General features: G+C 38.3%; 1 protein-coding gene across 2 annotated transcripts in view; it reads left to right on the forward strand.

Moving 5' to 3' along the window:
* Positions 1-16,493, forward strand: part of ABCG1 (ATP binding cassette subfamily G member 1) — a 48,011-nt gene extending 31,518 nt beyond the window's left edge. For both annotated transcript variants that reach the window (XM_081327743.1, XM_081327744.1), the window contains exons 6-15: positions 354-499; positions 2,895-3,018; positions 4,627-4,741; positions 6,727-6,875; positions 8,645-8,746; positions 9,670-9,838; positions 11,916-12,016; positions 14,104-14,262; positions 14,551-14,669; positions 15,555-16,493. In XM_081327743.1, coding sequence (XP_081183869.1) covers positions 354-499; positions 2,895-3,018; positions 4,627-4,741; positions 6,727-6,875; positions 8,645-8,746; positions 9,670-9,838; positions 11,916-12,016; positions 14,104-14,262; positions 14,551-14,669; positions 15,555-15,783 — 1,413 coding nt within the window. In that variant the 3' untranslated portion in view covers positions 15,784-16,493. The remainder of the gene's footprint in view (positions 1-353; positions 500-2,894; positions 3,019-4,626; positions 4,742-6,726; positions 6,876-8,644; positions 8,747-9,669; positions 9,839-11,915; positions 12,017-14,103; positions 14,263-14,550; positions 14,670-15,554) is intronic.
* The last annotated feature ends 1,855 nt before the right edge of the window (positions 16,494-18,348 follow it).

The raw sequence follows: 18,348 nt of genomic DNA on the forward strand, positions 1-18,348 counted from the left end.
TAGCAGTTCGAAAGCACGTAAAAATGCGAGTAGAAAAATAGGGACCACTACGGTGGGAAGGTAACAGTGTTCCGTGCGCCTTTGGCATCTAGTTATGCTGGCCACATGACCACGGAGACATCCTCAGACAAGCGCTGGCTCTTCGGCTTTGAAACGGAGATGAACACCAGCCCCTAGAGTTGGAAACGACTAGCACGCATGTGCGGGGGAACCTTTACCTTTACCTTTACATTTCCCTATTCTTTTTTAGCAAATCTCAAGAAGCCAGATATGTTTCAGAGATCACTATTGTGATATGAATACAATTACAGAAATTGTTACCAAAGTTTCCCTTATGTTGTTCCTCTTTACAGGTGAATGAGATCCTGACGGCTTTGGGTTTGCTATCATGTGCCAGTACTCGTACTGGAAGCCTTTCAGGAGGTCAGAGAAAACGTCTTGCAATTGCTTTGGAACTGGTGAACAACCCACCGGTTATGTTTTTTGATGAACCTACCAGGTAATTTGTGTTCTGGAGTAAAGGCTGACAATAATGACAAATATGCTTTAAAACATATGTTATTTTTAGTATCTAAAGTATTAAAAAGTGAAAAGTATCCTCTTGATGTTTTAATTTAAAATGTTAATGGAAATTGACTTTGTGCGTTTATGTCTGATATCAATTTGAATATAATCCTGAATTTAAGATGTTCTTTCCCTCCAAAGGGAGGATAAGAAAAATGTATTAAAACACAGATAAAAATTTAGTGTAACGTTCAGCTTCTTCACCTTGTCAATCTAGGATTGCCAACTCCAGATGAGACCAATGCTGGAAAGTTGCCTAAATAACTCCAATAAGTGTGCATGCAAACCAGGATCAAATAAAAAAAAATACTTTGATGCTAAAAACAAGCTCCAAATTGACATACTTAAGATAAAAAACTATATAAATTTAATTAATCATTAGTTGTTCAATTATCTGTAAAACAAGGTACTTGAGTTATAAAATTCATGGGTCCCCATCTTCATATGTTAGCATTCATTCTATCAAACTTAAATAAAACTCTCATACACAGAAATAGATACTTCCACATAGGTGTCAAAAACAAAAACAGGATGGAGACGGGACAAAGGGTAGCTGCAGCAGGAAAGGAAGGGAGAAAAGGAGAAAGAGTGAGAAAGTAAGGAGAAGAGGTAGCTGGATGGTTAAAGAAAAAAAGAAAAGAAACTAGATTTCATTTTTAAAAGGTTAGATTTACAGGGTAGCTGGTCCTCCCAAGCAACAGATAGGCTAATTTTTAGAGGCATCCATATATTTCAGAGTACACTCTGCAATTGTTTGCATCTCTATTCACTTATAGTGATTATTTGAAAAGAAATCTTGCCTTTCTATCAGGTAAATAAAGTGTCAGTATGAATTCCTGTGTTAATACATCATTTATCTCTTCACTGAGTGTAGTGTATGCGGGTTGCGAAATCCTGCATTTAACCGGAGTTGCCTACTGCTATGTGTATTGCTTTGAGTTCCGTAAGAAAAACAAAATGTATAGCATATGTCTATATCCATTGATCACCATGACTTCATGAGTTGGTCTCAAGATTTTTTTTATAACTCTAATAATACCTACTGCCTGCGTCAACTTCCCTCCGTGCTGTACGCTCCCACAGAGAGGGCCTCCTCAGGGTACCACCGGTCAGAGAATGTCGACTGGTGACCCCCAGGGGGAGAGCGTTCTCGGTGGGCGCACCAGTCCTTTGGAACCACTTACCGGCTGAAATACGGATGGCCCCCGACCTTCGCTCCTTCCGGAGTGATCTAAAAACTTATCTATTCGAACAAGCCGGCCTGGTCTGATGGGTTTGGGGTTTTAACATTGTTTTTAACTAACTTACTACATTGGGCACAATCATTTAACTTTAAATCTTGTATCCTGTATTCTTATTTTTATTGCCCTGTACACCGCCCTGAGTCCTTCGGGAGAAGGACGGTATATAAATCAAATCAAATAAATAAATAAATAAATAAATAAATAGCAGCAGCAGCAGCAACAACCAATTATTTGGTATTGAGAATACCAGGAGGTTCAGTGACATATTCTTGTCACAGGCCAATCTCCCTATTTTTAAATAGAAAAAAAATCACAGTACAACATACTGTAAAGCAAAGGGGCAGCTTCCTACATTTTCAAGAATCTCTCAGGGCCCTCAATAAATGTGTGGGGGGGAAAGGAAAATAAAAATGTTGGGTAGTTACAGTCCAAGCTTTGTTTTCCCTCTAAAGAAAGGACCAGCATAAGCAAAGATAGTAGGTAGCATCTAGTATAGTGTGAACTAGAGGTTGCTGGTAGCACTGTAATAATTACATGCTTTGCATTTGTTTATATCATCTGTAACCGCCATTGTGGATTGGCAAATCACCGGCCCAAAAAGAATTTTTGCTTTACAAAATGAATCACGTGAGTTTTCTGTTTTTTCAGTATCTCACTTGTATTCAGTATCATGAGCTCTTTGACAAAAGTGCTCTCCTGTCAAATCACTTTAATTAACTGAATGTAGGCCAGCCCTTTCAAAAGCTCCCAAAATGAGAGAGATTAATTTACTCTGGGTTCATGACACTCGAGCATTGAATGTACTGTACTGAGTTATATGAAAATGTAACACATATATTATTATGTGTGAATAATATATAAGAAGTGTACACATGAACAGCACTGGTTGTCAAGGGTACATTTTGATGCACAGAATATGGCGTTAGCAACGTTATAAATGATAGGCTAAAATGTATGTGTGTGTGGGAAATAAGTAACGATTACCAGTGGGAGTCTCTTGCTCAACTTTCGTTCAAACTCTTCATTCCAAGTTCAATTTTGGATATTAAAAAAACAAACTGTGTTTTCTTTATTTTTTTCCCATAGTGGCCTGGACAGTGCATCTTGCTTTCAAGTTGTCTCTCTGATGAAGGCTTTAGCCCAGGGTGGCCGGTCCATCATCTGCACTATCCATCAGCCCAGTGCCAAACTCTTTGAACTCTTTGATCAGGTAGAATCATAGGGCTGGAAGACATGCATATGTGCACACTGTATCAGAGCCATTTTGATCCTGGTCTTGAAAAGGCCTTTCCTCATCATTAAAAGATTCTTTGTTAGCGTCATATTAACAATCCTTCACAGAGAAAACCTGTGTATTAGTGGCACCCTCCCATAGGTAATACATCACCTGAAGAAAAGGATGAGTCAACGCAGTTGAATTACTTTGGGAATCAGTTAGAACAGAGTGTTATAAGGAAGTTATCTCCTGCTATCTGTTCCTTCAAACTGCTTACATTTTAGTAAATGCATTCATTAGGAGTGCACAAATCATTCCTAAATATTAAAGTAATTTGCTTTAATAAGGTAATTTTCCCTCTAGAATTCCACTGTAGCACTTTGATGTCATAATGTTCTGCCTTTGCAAAAAATCTAGGCAGGGCCAATCTGCCTCGCTCATTAGATCTCAGAATCATAGCAGCTGAGTGAAAGTAGCCATCTTTGATGAACATAAGTGAGGATGTTTTATTTCATAAAGGAGAGGAGATTTCAAAGGGGTGCTTTGCTTAAATATCATGAAAGAGAAGTGCTCCCTTGAAGATCTACCAGTCCTGGTGTTTAGCACAGGAATAAGACATGAGGTGTTGCTGAGTTCACACACATTTCCATTCACACAGCTTTTTAACTCTCACTCAAGCTTTCTCAGACATTTTGGACTTTTATTATATTCCACATACGATATGTAGTAGGTTTATGCAAATGTACTTAAGACATCCTTTATTTTGCTGGATGTCTAAGGAAATGTTTCTTCAAACTGCCTCTGTGAAGTGGTGCCCTGTTTTTCTTCAAACAAGCAGAATGACTGCTTTGCTTGATGGCAATAGCTGCTGTTCATTTAATCTGTTCACTGAGATAGATCAGCCTTATCATAACTCTTCATGAAGGTGGCTGAATGTAATTCTGTGAAGATAGGGCAAAACATATTTGTGAGGTGAAGCAACTCTTTGGGTAGATTGCCAATAATTTGTATGGTTTAACAATTCATATCAAAATAAAATTAGTAATCTGTGTGTAATTAGATAAAAGTATTTAACATATTGAAATTTGTCAGCCGTTAAAATAGAATAAAATAGAATTAGGAAATTGTTGAGAAATTGAAGACATTGAGATTGTGTATTTAGGAAAATTATGATGAGAGAAATGGGATTAGAGATTACCTTAGATCTGAATTAGCCCTAGTGTGCATACATGCTAACATATGTAACAAATAATTTTGTTAATTAAAATTTAGGGCTAATTTAAAGCTACACCTGAGAAAATTGTTGATATGAAAATGTTGTACAATAAGACTAGACATTAGAAAAATAGATGCTTTTTACGTATATGAGGAGAGAGTTCAATAAATTAAAATGCAAGAAATATCTTCCAGTAGTTAAACCTAGAAACACATATCATATACTGTAAAATCCTATTACTTCTTAGTAAGTTTGTTAACATCCTGCAGATTTAACTATGTCAGTGTTTCTCCTTTCACTTAGATATTTTTTAATAAGATTGCACACCATAATTCTGAAGCTAGACAGGAAGATTCTTTATAATTTCTTGTTTTTCTTTATTTCAGCTCTATGTCTTGAGCCAAGGGCAATGCATTTACCGTGGGGAAGTATTAAACCTAGTCACTTATTTGAGAGATTTGGGTTTAAATTGTCCAACATATCACAATCCAGCAGATTTTGGTGAGCAAAATGATAGAGGTTCTCACTTTCTTTCACAAGTTTTTGGGAATGATACTGAATTTCTGTGTGTGCTGCTTGTCTGTGCTTGTGTCTGTATCCAGGGGTAGGCAACCTTGGCTCTTTTATGACTCGTGGACTTCAACTCCCAGAGTTCCTGAGCCAGCATGGCTCAGCTTGGAAACCTCTTCCTTTCCCCTCAGCATGGCTGGCTCAGGAATTCTGGGAGTTGAAGTCCACAAGTCATAAAAGAGCCAAGGTTGCCTACCCCTATAGGTTACCTATACCATATATACCTGTTGTTGTTAGCTGCGAAGTCGAAGCTGTTCAATGCATGCAAAGTGTGCAAAAGGTAAGTTTGTAACAATGCAAGATAATTTCCTGTGTGTTGTTGTTAGTTGCGAAGTCGTGTCCGACCCATCGCAACCCTATGGATAACGTTCCTCCAGACCTTCCTGTCCTCTACCATCTTCTGGAGTCCATTTAAGCTCACGCCTACTGCTTCAGTGACTCCATCCAGCCACCTCATTCTCTGTCGTCCCCTTCTTCTATTGCCCTCAATCTTTCCCAGCATTAGGCTCTTCTTCAGTGCATGGTAATTATATGGTATATATTTCTTGATATCTTATACCCCCTAGTGGTAGATACAATTGCCAGATCTAGTTCATTAAAAAAAACAACCTCTTTGAAATAAAACTAAGAGCAAGTAAAATACAACAAAGCTGTATTTGCTGATTTTCCCCTCTTCTCTTTTATGATTAAAAATGCAGAAGCTCAAGACATGCTTTATTTGGGGGATAAATTCATATTCCTATTGGAAATAAACATAAATTCAAGAGGATATGGCAGTCACAATCAATTTACATTAATTGATGGTATACTTTACATATTGAAAATAGAATTTAATTAGGAAGGTGAAATATTCATGACAATGTTTTTGAAATATTTTCCTTTAGAGGTGTTCTTCTCACCTGGAGTAAAGAATAGCATACTGAAGTGTGCTTTAAAAAATAATAATTTGTAGTAATGTTGATTATTAAAGCTATCTGCAGGGATATTGAAATAAAGTTCACATTTAAATTGGTTGATTGATCAGCCATAATTTTTTTAATCATTTTAAACAATTTCAGAAATTCTGAAGTTTCTTAAACTTTGTTTCCTCTCCATAGTTACCTGTTTTTCACAAACTGTCCAATAATATGCCTGTAAATTGGCAGCTCTAACCCTAAACCTTCATGTTAATTATATCATCTGAACTATCTACATTCATTCAAGGTCAGTTTGTGACCCCTAGAAATATGTTTATGACATATTTCTCTATTTATAGCCAGGCAGGAAGTATTTTCTAATTCCTGATGTGATTCTCAGATCTTTTGTAATTGCTGTGTTTTCCTTAATTTTCAATGGCTGCCATGTATCCAAACTATTGCTTCTAATTCCAGGATACTGTTTGTGCTTAAGTGGCTGACTTAAATGTTGAAATAATAGACAGTATAGTTTTATCAGATAAGCTGGAACTCAGTTTCCTATCTTTAAAATTCCAATGGACATTAGCCTTAATTAAAATTGTGAACTGTATGTCATAAAAAATTGTGGTTACAGTATTGTTTTCAAATGCATGCCAAATGCTTTCGAGTGGCAATAGCCTTTTTGATATGGGGGGGGGGTGTCAGTCAGGGCATTATGATGCAAGTCCTGTCCCTTTTCCAATGTCACCCATGTCACAGCATCACAATGCAATCTGCCACAGGTGTGGCCCAAATAGCTGAGGTTAGTGGCAGAACTTTGCAATGCGTTAGCATGCTGATGAAAATGGCAAGTTCCGTAGTAGACGCTTCTGTACTTTGTCTTGACGGTTGGCAAACTCCACAAATTCATGCATGCCTGACAACTAGGAATAATGCTTTTGATAAGGTATTATTCTAATAAAGTATCTGGCTTTTACTCTTCTACGTAGCAGGATTAAATAGTTTTTTCTACCTGTTTAGTGATGGAGGTTGCCTCTGGTGAATATGGAGATCAGAACAGCAGGCTTGTAAGAGCCGTGCAAGAGGGAATGTGTGATGCAGATTACAAGAGAAACTCTGGAGGAGAAAATGAACTTAACCCCTTTTTGTGGCACAAACCATCAGAGGAGGTAATTCAAAGTAAAGGGGATCAAGTCAGGCACTGTAGCTCTTTGAGTTCTTTAGTTTTCAGCCCTTCCTTCGGCTGGGAGTCAGGTGACATATAAATTTATTATTATTATGGTTCATCACATAGCAAGACACATATTTAGAGTGGATTTGGTATTTTTACCCACTTATTGAATATTATTACTATTGAATTATTTCTAAATTGTAATAAAAAGTGACTCAGCAATTAGTTCTACAATTAAACAACCCCCCCATCATACAGGGCTGCATCTCAGGTAATTTTTGTCCCAAAGGTTTTATATGCCAACACGAACAGTTGAACTGGGCCCAGAAAACAGCCAGCAACAAGCATGGCTTTTTTCTTTGTAGAAATAAACTCCCCAAATTTTAGTGCCAAATTCTGGCCCCTCTGCAGTTTAAGACTATCGTCAAGGATGATCTCACAACGAATGATTTGTAATAATCTAGTTTTGTGACTACTAGGATATGTGTTACTAATTTGAGGTCTTTCTTCTCCTGATAGAAGCAAAATTGGTTTAACAGTTGATATGGTAAAAAGACTCCCATGCTACAGATGACATGTCGCTGTTCAGCATGAAAGCTAGATCCAGGAGCACCCATAGACTGCCACCCTGTTCTTAAAGTGGGAATTCCAGTCCATCCAGAATAGGTTTATGTCTGAAATTCAATCCCTGTAATTAGTAACACTGAGTTTAATTTCAGTTCTTTTTCCTGTCCATTCAAGTTTGGTGAAACACAAAGGAAGTGACAGATTAAAATTATAGCTGATGTAAACGTCTAAATTATTTTTAAGTGTAAAATTCTAACATGCCGAATCTTGATATCATGTGAAGTATTTTATTCAAAGTATTTACAGTCTTTCACTGAAACATCTTTCTCACCTGGAACAGAAGAGAAATCAAGTCTGTGACAGACTAGGAAAGAACTTCTCATGCATGGATAAATAGATCACTAGTTGTTAGTGGTAACAACTTTAATGTTGTTTAATGTTGTTGAGAAGGAGCGATATCTCAAAAAAAGAATTGTTTTAAATTCAAGTGGTTGAGTTCTGTTTAGAAAGTTAAAGATTAGTCGGCTAGGTCTTAAATCTAAATCAACAACTCTTTTTCTAAAAATTGTAAATTTGAGCCAACCTGTCATACATTATTTCAATTTAAGTTCCATTAAAATCTAGTCTGATATTAAGCAATGGATTCTAATGGCCAACGATTCACTGAACTAAATTATTTGACTGTGTGCTGAATCCAGGTCAAACATCATTGCTGCAGCCCAGAAGTGGGGGAGCTTCAGTTAAATTCAGTATGTTGGAAATGATATACATTAGTGTTCCGCCTTCTGAGAAGTCTGCTGACACAAATGTAGGTCTAGTGCAGTCTGACCTGATTTTGTGCCAGCATTGTGGATGTTTCTCTGATAAGGCTGTGCTTGGTTATTTTCCTGGCTCATCTTGGCATTTTTGCCCTTATATTTTGTTATTTCACAACATTGTCTTTCTGCTAGAATATCTTAAAAATCAGTGGATATGATTTCAACCCAAAAATAACCCAGCCAGTGTATTTTTTTAAAAAAAAAATATTTTGCCCTTCAATAGGAACCAACTGCAACAAACCAAGTTTGAATTCAATATCATGCTTACTTAAACGCTAGACAGCAAATTTGTAGAATCAAAGTTATGTTCATTGATATTGCTGTTGAAACCCGAGAAACAATACAAACCAAAGATTTCTTTTCCACTTGTGTTTTGCACCAGGATTCTTCATCCATGGAAGGCTGTCATAGCTTCTCAGCCAGCTGTCTTACTCAGTTTTGCATACTGTTCAAAAGAACTTTTCTCACCATAATGAGGGATTCGGTAAGGCTCAGAGTTTAAGTAAAAGAAAGAAAAGTGCATTGTAAACAATCAGTTTTGGCCTATGAAGCCATATTACTGATATCAAGTGCCTAAAATAAAATAAAATAAAAAAGATAGGTTCTTTTAGTGTTGCATAATTGAATCATTGCATCTCAAAAGTCAGGAGATGTAAATGGAACTATGGATATTAAGCTTTATATGGATGTATAATGTGCTTTAAATAATACTAAGAACATTATTAGCATTTAAGCCTCTGTTTCTTTCCCCGTCTCTTTTGAGCTACGACCTCTGTAACATCATCCATGCTCTAAAAGGACTTCAGTTTTGCTCCCTTCTAGTGCAACCCTATTGACCTTAATGAATGAGTACAAAATACTGGGAAATGTATGGAATTAAAATTATAAAATGAACTGTAGCAAAATCTTTGTCCAGCCCTGTATTTTCTTCCCAAGTATATTTTCTTCTTTTTTTTTAATCTTCCCATCGCTCCCTCACTTTTGACTCACATCTGATAGTTATTGCAAATCTATTCCTACTTTTTTCACCCTGGAAAATTTAGGAAGATACTTTAATTTTTTCACTAACTGAAAACATTAACTGGAAGCATTACGTACAAGAAGCCTCTTAGGCTAGACTAGTACAAAAATCACATTGTTTTAGAAAATCGTTTGCATTCTCTCTTCCATGCTATACGGAGAACATCGTCTTGTCTGTCATTCAGCATGTGTGTATGCTGTATAGAGCACGGGTAGGCAACCTCGGCTCTTTTATGACTCATGGACTTCAACTCCCAGAATTCCTGAGTCAGTCCATAAGTCATAAAAGAGCCGAGGTTGCCTACCCCTGGTATAGACATTAGCATGCTATGGGATTTGCTAACTCAAAAATATTCTTAGCTCAAAGATACTTTTCCCTCCTAACAGGTCCTGACACATCTGCGGGTAACATCCCACATTGGAATTGGACTTCTGATAGGCTTGCTGTATTTGGGGATTGGAAATGAAGCAAAGAAAGTCCTCAGCAATTCTGGCTTCCTCTTTTTTTCCATGTTGTTTCTTATGTTTGCTGCTCTCATGCCAACGGTCCTTACATGTGAGTAACCAGTGTCAGATAGCTGACTAAGCTTCTTTAGCCAGTTGCTCCCCAAATACCCTGAACTTCAATTCCCCCAAATTCCTAGTCTTTGGTTACATTGGCAGGGAATCACAACAGATGATGTAAATGTTCATATGGCACCAGTGGTGGAAGCTTGGCAATATGCTAATAATTTGATAAGCCGCCTATTAAATAGTTTCAATAATACTAGCAAAATTCCATGTAGTTGTTTTATGCGTACATGCGCATGCACGCACACACACGCACGGGCTGAGCCGCACTTTTGAGTTCATAGGAAAAAAAAGACTGTACAGGCCTTACAGTGGTGCATACATTATCATCACCATTATCATCATTTTCTGCCTTCTTATATGTGTTTCAAGGCAGTGAAGATGCCTAATACTCCTGCCATCTATTTCCCCCAAAATAATTACCCAACGAGGTGAGTTAGTCTGAAAATGACTGGCCTCATGTCCCGCAGTCAGCTTTCTGTCTGCATTTGCCGAACCCAATGTGTCTTTTTTGTGGCGTAGGTGGCAGGTGATCCCAAGAAAAGACATATAGTTCATCCACACATCCACTTTTCTCCCATCCTGACAGTTAGAACAATTAACCAGTGGAACAACCTGCCTCCAGAGGTGGTGAATGCTCCAACACTGGAGGTTTTTAAGAAGAGACTGGACAGCCATTTTCCTGAAATGGTATAAGGTTTCCTGCCTGAGCAGGGGGTTGGACTAGATGACCTCCAAGGTCCCTTCCAACTTTATTATTATTATTATTATTATTATTATTATTATTATTATTATTATTATTATTATTATTATTATTATTATTATTATTATTATTATTATTATTATTATTATTATTATCTATAAGTTGGCAGGAAAAAAATGCGTATAAATTGCAGTAGTCCCAGAGCTGAGTTTTACAGGTTTTCAGCAATGAGACTGAGCAGCATTTACAGTGTTTGCAATGTGGTGTAAGTTCAGGAGAGTGATAGGTACCTGAAACGTGCATTTGTTTAAATCTTGCTGAACCTAGGATTACCAGTTGATCATTCAAGCGCTCCTTCCTATTTCCCATATGTGTTTCCTTGTTCTTCCACTGGGGGGTATTGTCAGATAACTTCCCATTTTCATACAATCCAGCTACTCTCACTTAGCTTAGTTAATGAAAGATAGCTCTATCTACAAAACAATTTTAAAAAACCAACAGAAGAACTTGGGTTGGAGCAGATTAGAGTGTTTTAAAATACTACCACTTTCACCAACAAACATGAGAACAATGAAAGCAAGCTTGTTTACCAGCTAAAACTCTTCCCCTTCTCTGACCATTTATTCCCCTTCCCTCTGGTTAATCAGCTAGTCTGGTTTTAGCAGCCTTTCATCCTAATCCTTTTTGCTTACTATAAGGTAAGTGAATTCAGCAGCCAAAAGAGAGATCTAGTCTTCCAAGCTAATCCTTGTCTTTCATTGCTAAATCTGTGCAACTAAGAGGGAAATTGTCTTTTCACTTTAGGGTTTTAAAGTGCCAACAGCTGCTCCAAAATGGAGGCTGGGATTGCTGCAAAGGGATTGCTTATCAAACAATCCCTTTGATCAACAAACAATGTACAATCATGTATAAAGGGTTACTAAAACTTATTATTTAACAGAACATAATCTTCCAGTAGTCAATGGGTTGTGAAACTCTTAAGGTTTCTGGTTCATGTCTAGCATCAATTGTCCATCTGTATTTACTATTACTTTTGCCAAAAACAACTGTCTTTGTTTTATTATAATTTATCTTCCATTTCCCCCCTTTTTCCCATAGTAATTTGCTAAAGCCAATTTCAACACAGGAAATAAGAGCCATGTCATCAGCATACATTAATAGTGGCATTTTCTATCCATTAAATAAAAGGGAGAAAATACACTGTGACTTCATGACCATTGTAATATCATTAATGTAGAAATTAAATAAGAAGGGAGCAAGTAAACAGCCCTGTTTAACTCCTCTTTTAAATATGGCATTAATTTCTAGAATTGCTTTGGATTTTCTGTATTTCAAGTGCTATTTTTATTTTTCTGTATAGTTCCTCTTGAGATGGGAGTATTTCTTAGAGAACATCTGAATTATTGGTACAGTCTGAAGGCTTATTACTTGGCTAAAACTATGGCTGATGTCCCTTTTCAGGTAAATCTCTCTCTGTGCCTCATGTTTAATTTAGGACAGGAAGATAGATAGCAATAGTAATCAAATGAAATTTTCTTACGTGGCTTGCAAAATGCAATATGTCATTTCATCAGGAGTATGAATTAATACTGCTACAAATCATTTTATAGTACATAAATATATGCTGTATGGCAGTGATGGTGAACCTTTTAGAGATCAAGTGCCCCAAAACCGCCCCACCCCATCCCTCCGCCCCACCCCGTCCCCTGCAGGGCCACACACTGTCTCCACGGCCCGCTGCAGCAGATCACCCAGGCAGCTCAGCAGCGCCATGATGGCCACGCCCTCTGCCCATGCCCTGCAGCATCATCTGCATGTGACAGGGTGCGAGGGCAGAGTCTTGTCCCCATTGCCTGGCTGCCATGTCCTTGGCTACACTGCTTGCTTGTGCTGCGCCGAGGGGTGACTCTCCTCTAGGGGGGCTGCTGGTGAGGAGGGGGCTGTGGAGGGAAGTGGGGCTGGGGCAACGGTGCGCATGCCCACAGAGAGGGCTCTGAGTGCCCTCCCTGGCACGCATGCCATAGGTTTGCCAACAGTTGTAAATATTTTCTTTTTATTATACACTGGAAAACGAGATAACCAAATCGCATTTTAGAATTATGCCAAGAAATGAAATTTAAATAACAGATGGATGGTTTCACGAATCACTTTCCAGTAACTGCCAAATTTTGAGGAAAAGATAAACCAGCTATATTTGAGTTGCAATTAGGTTAAATCTGTAAGCTGCCTAGAGTTGCCTTATCAGGGGGATGAGCTACATCTAAATTAAATTTATATATTTATATTATATTTATATTTATTAGATTTTTATACCGCCCTTCTCCCAAAGGACTCAGGGTGGTGTACAGGGCAATAAATATCAAAATACGAAATACAAAAGTTAAAAACATTAAATAATTATGCCTGATGTAGTACATTGGTTAAAATCCATGTTAAAACCCCAGACCCCAAACCCATCAGACCAGGCCGGCTTGTTCAAATAAATAAGTTTTTAGATCACGTCGGAAGGAGCGAAGGTCGGGGGTCATCCGGAGCAAAACCGGTAAGCGGTTCCACAGGTCTGGCCAACCGCAGGAGATGATGATCGGTCCATGACAGGGGCATAACAATTGGGGAACCCCCACCCAGATCATCTAACCACCGTCCAGATAGAAAAACCAAATCGAGTGTGTGACCCCCCCCATGAGTTGGACCCTGAATAACTTGCATCAGGTCCATGGCCATCATGGAAGCCATGAACTCCTGAGCTAACTCAGATGATCCCCCCAGGGATGGTAGATTGAAGTCACCCAAAATCATAAATTTGGGGAACTCAATCACCAACCCCGAGAGGATGTCGAGAAGCTCAGGCAGGGCTGCTGCTACGCGACTAGGTGAAAAGTACACCAGCAGCAAGCCCAACTGAGCCCTAGGGCCACATCTCAGGAGGAGAGACTCACACCTGGCTATTTGGACAACGGTGGCCTCCCGCAGACATAAGGTCTCCCTCACGACTACCGCCACTCCTCCGCCCCTACCTTGAGCCCGAGGCCGGTGCAGCACCCGGAAACCTGATGGGCAAAGATCAACCAGAGGGACACCACCCTCTGGGCCCAACCAGGTCTCCATAAGTAAATAATAAAACTTTAGGCACGTGCAGAGCACTTAACGTAATATGTTTCATTCTATGTGCCTGGGCAAACAAAACACTCTCTTCAAATTATCAAAGTAGCTGTATTTTTCACAAGGCTGGTGTCTGCTCCTGAAGCTACTCCAGTGGTCTCCATCTATATGTACATGCCAACTATTTCATAAACTAGAGTTCTACTCCGGAAAAATCCCGATAGTACGTGACTCATCTGATAAGAAGTAGGAAAAGTACTATAGTGTCTGACTTCTCATGTGCATTGGTAGATACAGGAACTAATAATACCATTCATCTCATAAAGACAATGAGATAGGACACCCATCTCTCTCTCTCTTGTCTTCTTGATGTTAAATAGGGATATATTTCCTCCCTTTACTTTTGACTTAACAGAGCACCATATTCTGTTATTTGTCTACTACAGATTATGTTTCCTGTGGCTTACTGCAGCATTGTGTACTGGATGACAGCGCAGCCCTCTGATGCTCTGCGATTTCTCCTGTTTGCAGCACTGGGGACCATGACATCACTGGTGGCTCAGTCCCTGGGACTTCTGATTGGAGCAGCATCCACCTCACTTCAGGTCTCTTCTGCTTTATGTGATCTTCTGTATCTCTTTCTTTGGTGAGCCTGGCTCAACCTGATGCCCTCCAGTGGGCTTGGGATTTCCAGTTCCATTCTTCCCAGCCAGCATAGCCAAAGCTTGGGGAATTATGTATTGGTAGCTGGAATTGAACTGTACTCATTATGTTTTTGCAGTCCGTGCCATATGTCACTGAAACAGTTTTTTAGCCAGTATGATTCTCATAAAAGTTTGATCCGAAGTTTGATTTGTTAATTTAAAAAAATATTTGTTTTTGTTTTTTTAAAGGTGGCAACATTTGTTGGTCCTGTTACAGCAATCCCAGTTCTTCTCTTCTCAGGCTTCTTTGTCAGTTTTGATACCATTCCTGCTTATCTCCAGTGGATGTCCTACATGTCTTATGTCAGGTACGTTTGAAGGGCGTTTCTTGTTTTTTTCAAGCTAACTCTGCAAAGGCTCTATCTTTTTAGACCAGAGGTCGCCAACTTTTGGGGCACCATGGACCGGTTCCGTGGAGAAAGGTTTTCCACAGACCAGTGATTGCATGGTTTTGTGCCTGCATGCTTGCATCCCGTGGAGGGGAGCTTTGCTTGTTTGTGCGGACCGACTGCTGGCATGCCACGGACCGGTACCGGTCCATGGACTGGGGGTTGGGGACCCCTATTTTAGACCATTCTTTGGAATTTTATTTTCACAGAGCTAGCTATTTTCACCTTTAAGTATTATTGGTATGTGTATTTGTCTATATGCACAGGTATATGTGCTGTGCAAACCTGCATTCATGTGCTTCTAAAAAAAAAAGATGAACGTGCACGAAAGCTGTATATAATTTCACTTTCTGGAGTCCAGATATGAGTAAGCCAGTTTGATCTGCTGGATATCTGAAATTGGACCTGAGTTGTACAGTCCGAGTTCAAAGCTTGCCTTAGCACAAACCCTCTGAGCTGCTTTGGTTCAAGTTTTCAGCCTAATAATCCAATACAACTCTCCTGACCATGAGGGGTAAAAAAAAAACTCTGTTGAGAGACAACACCTTTATTTTCAGTTGGAGAGGTGTTTTTTTAAAAAAAACTAAACATTTTTTGCATTAATTCAAATGTATGTTTTTTAATATATATAGTCTTTATTTCATTTCTTATTAACCCCCTTGAGTGATCAGCAGAACCAAAATATAAAGATTAATCAAATAATAATTCTGTTGTTATATACAGTATTTCTGGCATTTCTTCGCCAGTATGGTGTAGATCTGGGCTTGCTTTAAGTTTGACCTTGCAAATGATTCCTCCCCATAGGTATGGATTTGAAGGTGTCATTCTTTCCATCTATGGTTTGGATCGAGAAGATCTTCATTGTGACAAAGATGACACTTGTCATTTTCAGAAGTCAAAGGCTATCCTCAAAGAGCTGGATGTAGAAAATGCTAAACTTTATTTGGACTTCATTGTGCTTGGAATTTTCTTCATCTCCTTACGTCTCATTGCCTATTTTGTTCTCAGATACAAAATTCGAGCAGAGAGATAAGAGGACAAATGTGACAACGTGCAGTTCTAGAATGTGGCTCTTTGGTTGTGGCCAATGAGTTTTCAAAGCTCAGTTGCAAATCATGTTGTCGTCTGACCCTTAGAAGAACTAAAATGGAAACTTGTTTCAGTTTTGAAAAATGTCACTGCTGATCCCAAGAGTTTCCTCTCCTGGAAAGTATATTTCTTCTAAGGTAGCTGTAGTTCTGGCAACTAGACTGAGAATGTCTATCTTTTATTATAAGTGGAAAAACAGAAAATGTTCTGTCAACACTTCTTGCTGCATCTTATAAGTGTTTTCCCACAAGAAATTCCACAGTAGTCTACGCATTTTTCCAGTTGTATGAAAAGGTGCTCTTTAAACCGAATGCTTAAAAATAAAGAAGGTGAGAAATCTGATATTGGTTCTCCTTAATACCCATCTTTGGAGCTTTAATCATATGAGCTGGTCTCATGAACCAAATTTTTAATATTATATTATATTACAGTGAATAATGTAGAAGAATTTGAAAATCAAGATGAATACCCAGCTTCTTTCTCCCAGCATTCTTTTTTTGTAGTGTCTGTTCAGTCTCATTTTCTTGGTGGAATTTCAAGTAGTCATTGTCTGTTTTATCTATTTTCTGTGAACGCAAAACCCGAAAGAGAGCAAATTGGAAACCAGTCTCAAAGCCTATTTGAATACTGTAGCATGTTTTTAATAATACATATTCTAAAACAGGAGTCTTCAAACTCGGCCCTTTTATGACTCATGGACTTCAACTCCCAGAATTCCTCAGCCAGCATGCCTGGCTGAGGAATTCTGGGATTGAAGTCCATGAATCATAAAAGGGCCGAGTTTGAAGACCCTTGTTCTAAAAAGAGAAAGGACTACCAGTAGTTTGGTGTTTGGTATATAATGAATGCTTAAGGACTTAGTTCAAAAGGTCATAGTCAAATGTATGTGCCCCTACCTAGCAATATACACAAACCTATTATTTTTGTTTTCACCAATTCTGAATGTCTCAAAAAGGAATTCAAATCATGCTACCTTCACATTCCAGCAAAGCTAGGTGATTTCAAACCCATTCATAGGCAGTTTTTTTTCCCCTCACTCAACCTTTTGCTAGATTCCAACCAAATTAATCTAAACCGTTTTTGTTACTAGTTTGACATCTAATTTGATAAGTGAGATGTGTAAACTGATGCCGATTATTAGAAGTGCCTACATCCTGATTTCAAATACTAGCTGTACATATAGCACTTTGTCTCAGAACATTATTTGATAAAATTAACATTATAGGGAAAAAGACTAGCACTCCAGGCCAGTCTTATCTACCTCAGTGCAATGGACAGGTTGGTTTATTAGGGAAACCAATTAAGCTCTTTTCAATCCAAAACCGATTTCAAGTTGTCTGTTCAGAAACCAGATCAAATTGCTGTTTCCAACAGAGGCTGTTGTTGAATGGATGCTAAATCACTAAAGCCAGATCTGTAGAGTTAAGCTAGAGCATCAAAGCAAAAGAAATAGAAATTGAAACAAAAACAAGGCTATAAGTTTGAAGATAAATTAGTTTTATCCATATTATAAGATTTGCCTCTTCCACAGTTCTTCTAAACTAGTACATGTTTCTGAAGTGCATAGTTTACATTGCTGAAAAACAATCGAGTAATTGGGATTGTTTTTATTGGCAAAGCCAACGTCCTTCTTTCCCTGTAACCCTGGTCTTAACTTTAGAGTAAAAAATAAAATAAAAACAGACCCTGTTCTTTAAATTAGCATGCAATTTTATCCATACCTATCAGAGGATTCAAATCTCCACCGCTAATTAGGTACTTGTAGGTCTGTATCCAGAAACCATGAAGAACGTACTTTGTAAATCAGCAGCTGATATGTAACAACATTTGTGATTAGCACAGACCATCTCCAAGAATGTGATTACATACCTTCAACAAGAGAACTTTTCTCATACCCTTTGGAGGATCATTGGCCTCAAAACCAGTCAATGGGTTGTGATGGACTACCACCAGATTTGGAAGAGTCACACAAGAAGTGCTTTCCTAGAAAGTCCTCAGGTGCTATCTGCTAATTGACAAGGCATTCACAGGCACTGAACAGCCTTTCACGGAATACTGCAGATACTGCTGTACTGCAAGTGTAGGGATAAATCATTTATGGATTATATCTCTAAATATAACATTATTTTGTTACAGGAAACATGGGCCACAGAGGATTTGGGGCTTGATAATTTTTCAGTGCAATAGATTAAGAAAAGGGGGGGGAGGCCAAGTGGTGGATCTTTTGAATAAGTGAGTAATCTAAAACCCTGTAATCAATTTGTAATGGTTGTAAGCCTTTGAGTTGGCCATCTTATTGTTAGAAACACCTTTCTCCCATCACAACTGTTACAAAACAGGTGAAAGAAAAGTGGCTTATGTTGGGAAAATTTGTGACATCCTTAATGATTTTTTTTAATTTCCAGTGTGATGTATTCATTTTGGATAACATGGAATCCTTTCCATATTCTGATACTATATTGGATCAAGTCACTAATAAATTCCTAATTCTTTTGAAAAAGAAAGAACA

Source organism: Vipera berus, assembly GCF_964194415.1.
Source record: "Vipera berus genome assembly, chromosome: 4".
NCBI lineage: Eukaryota > Metazoa > Chordata > Lepidosauria > Squamata > Viperidae > Vipera > Vipera berus.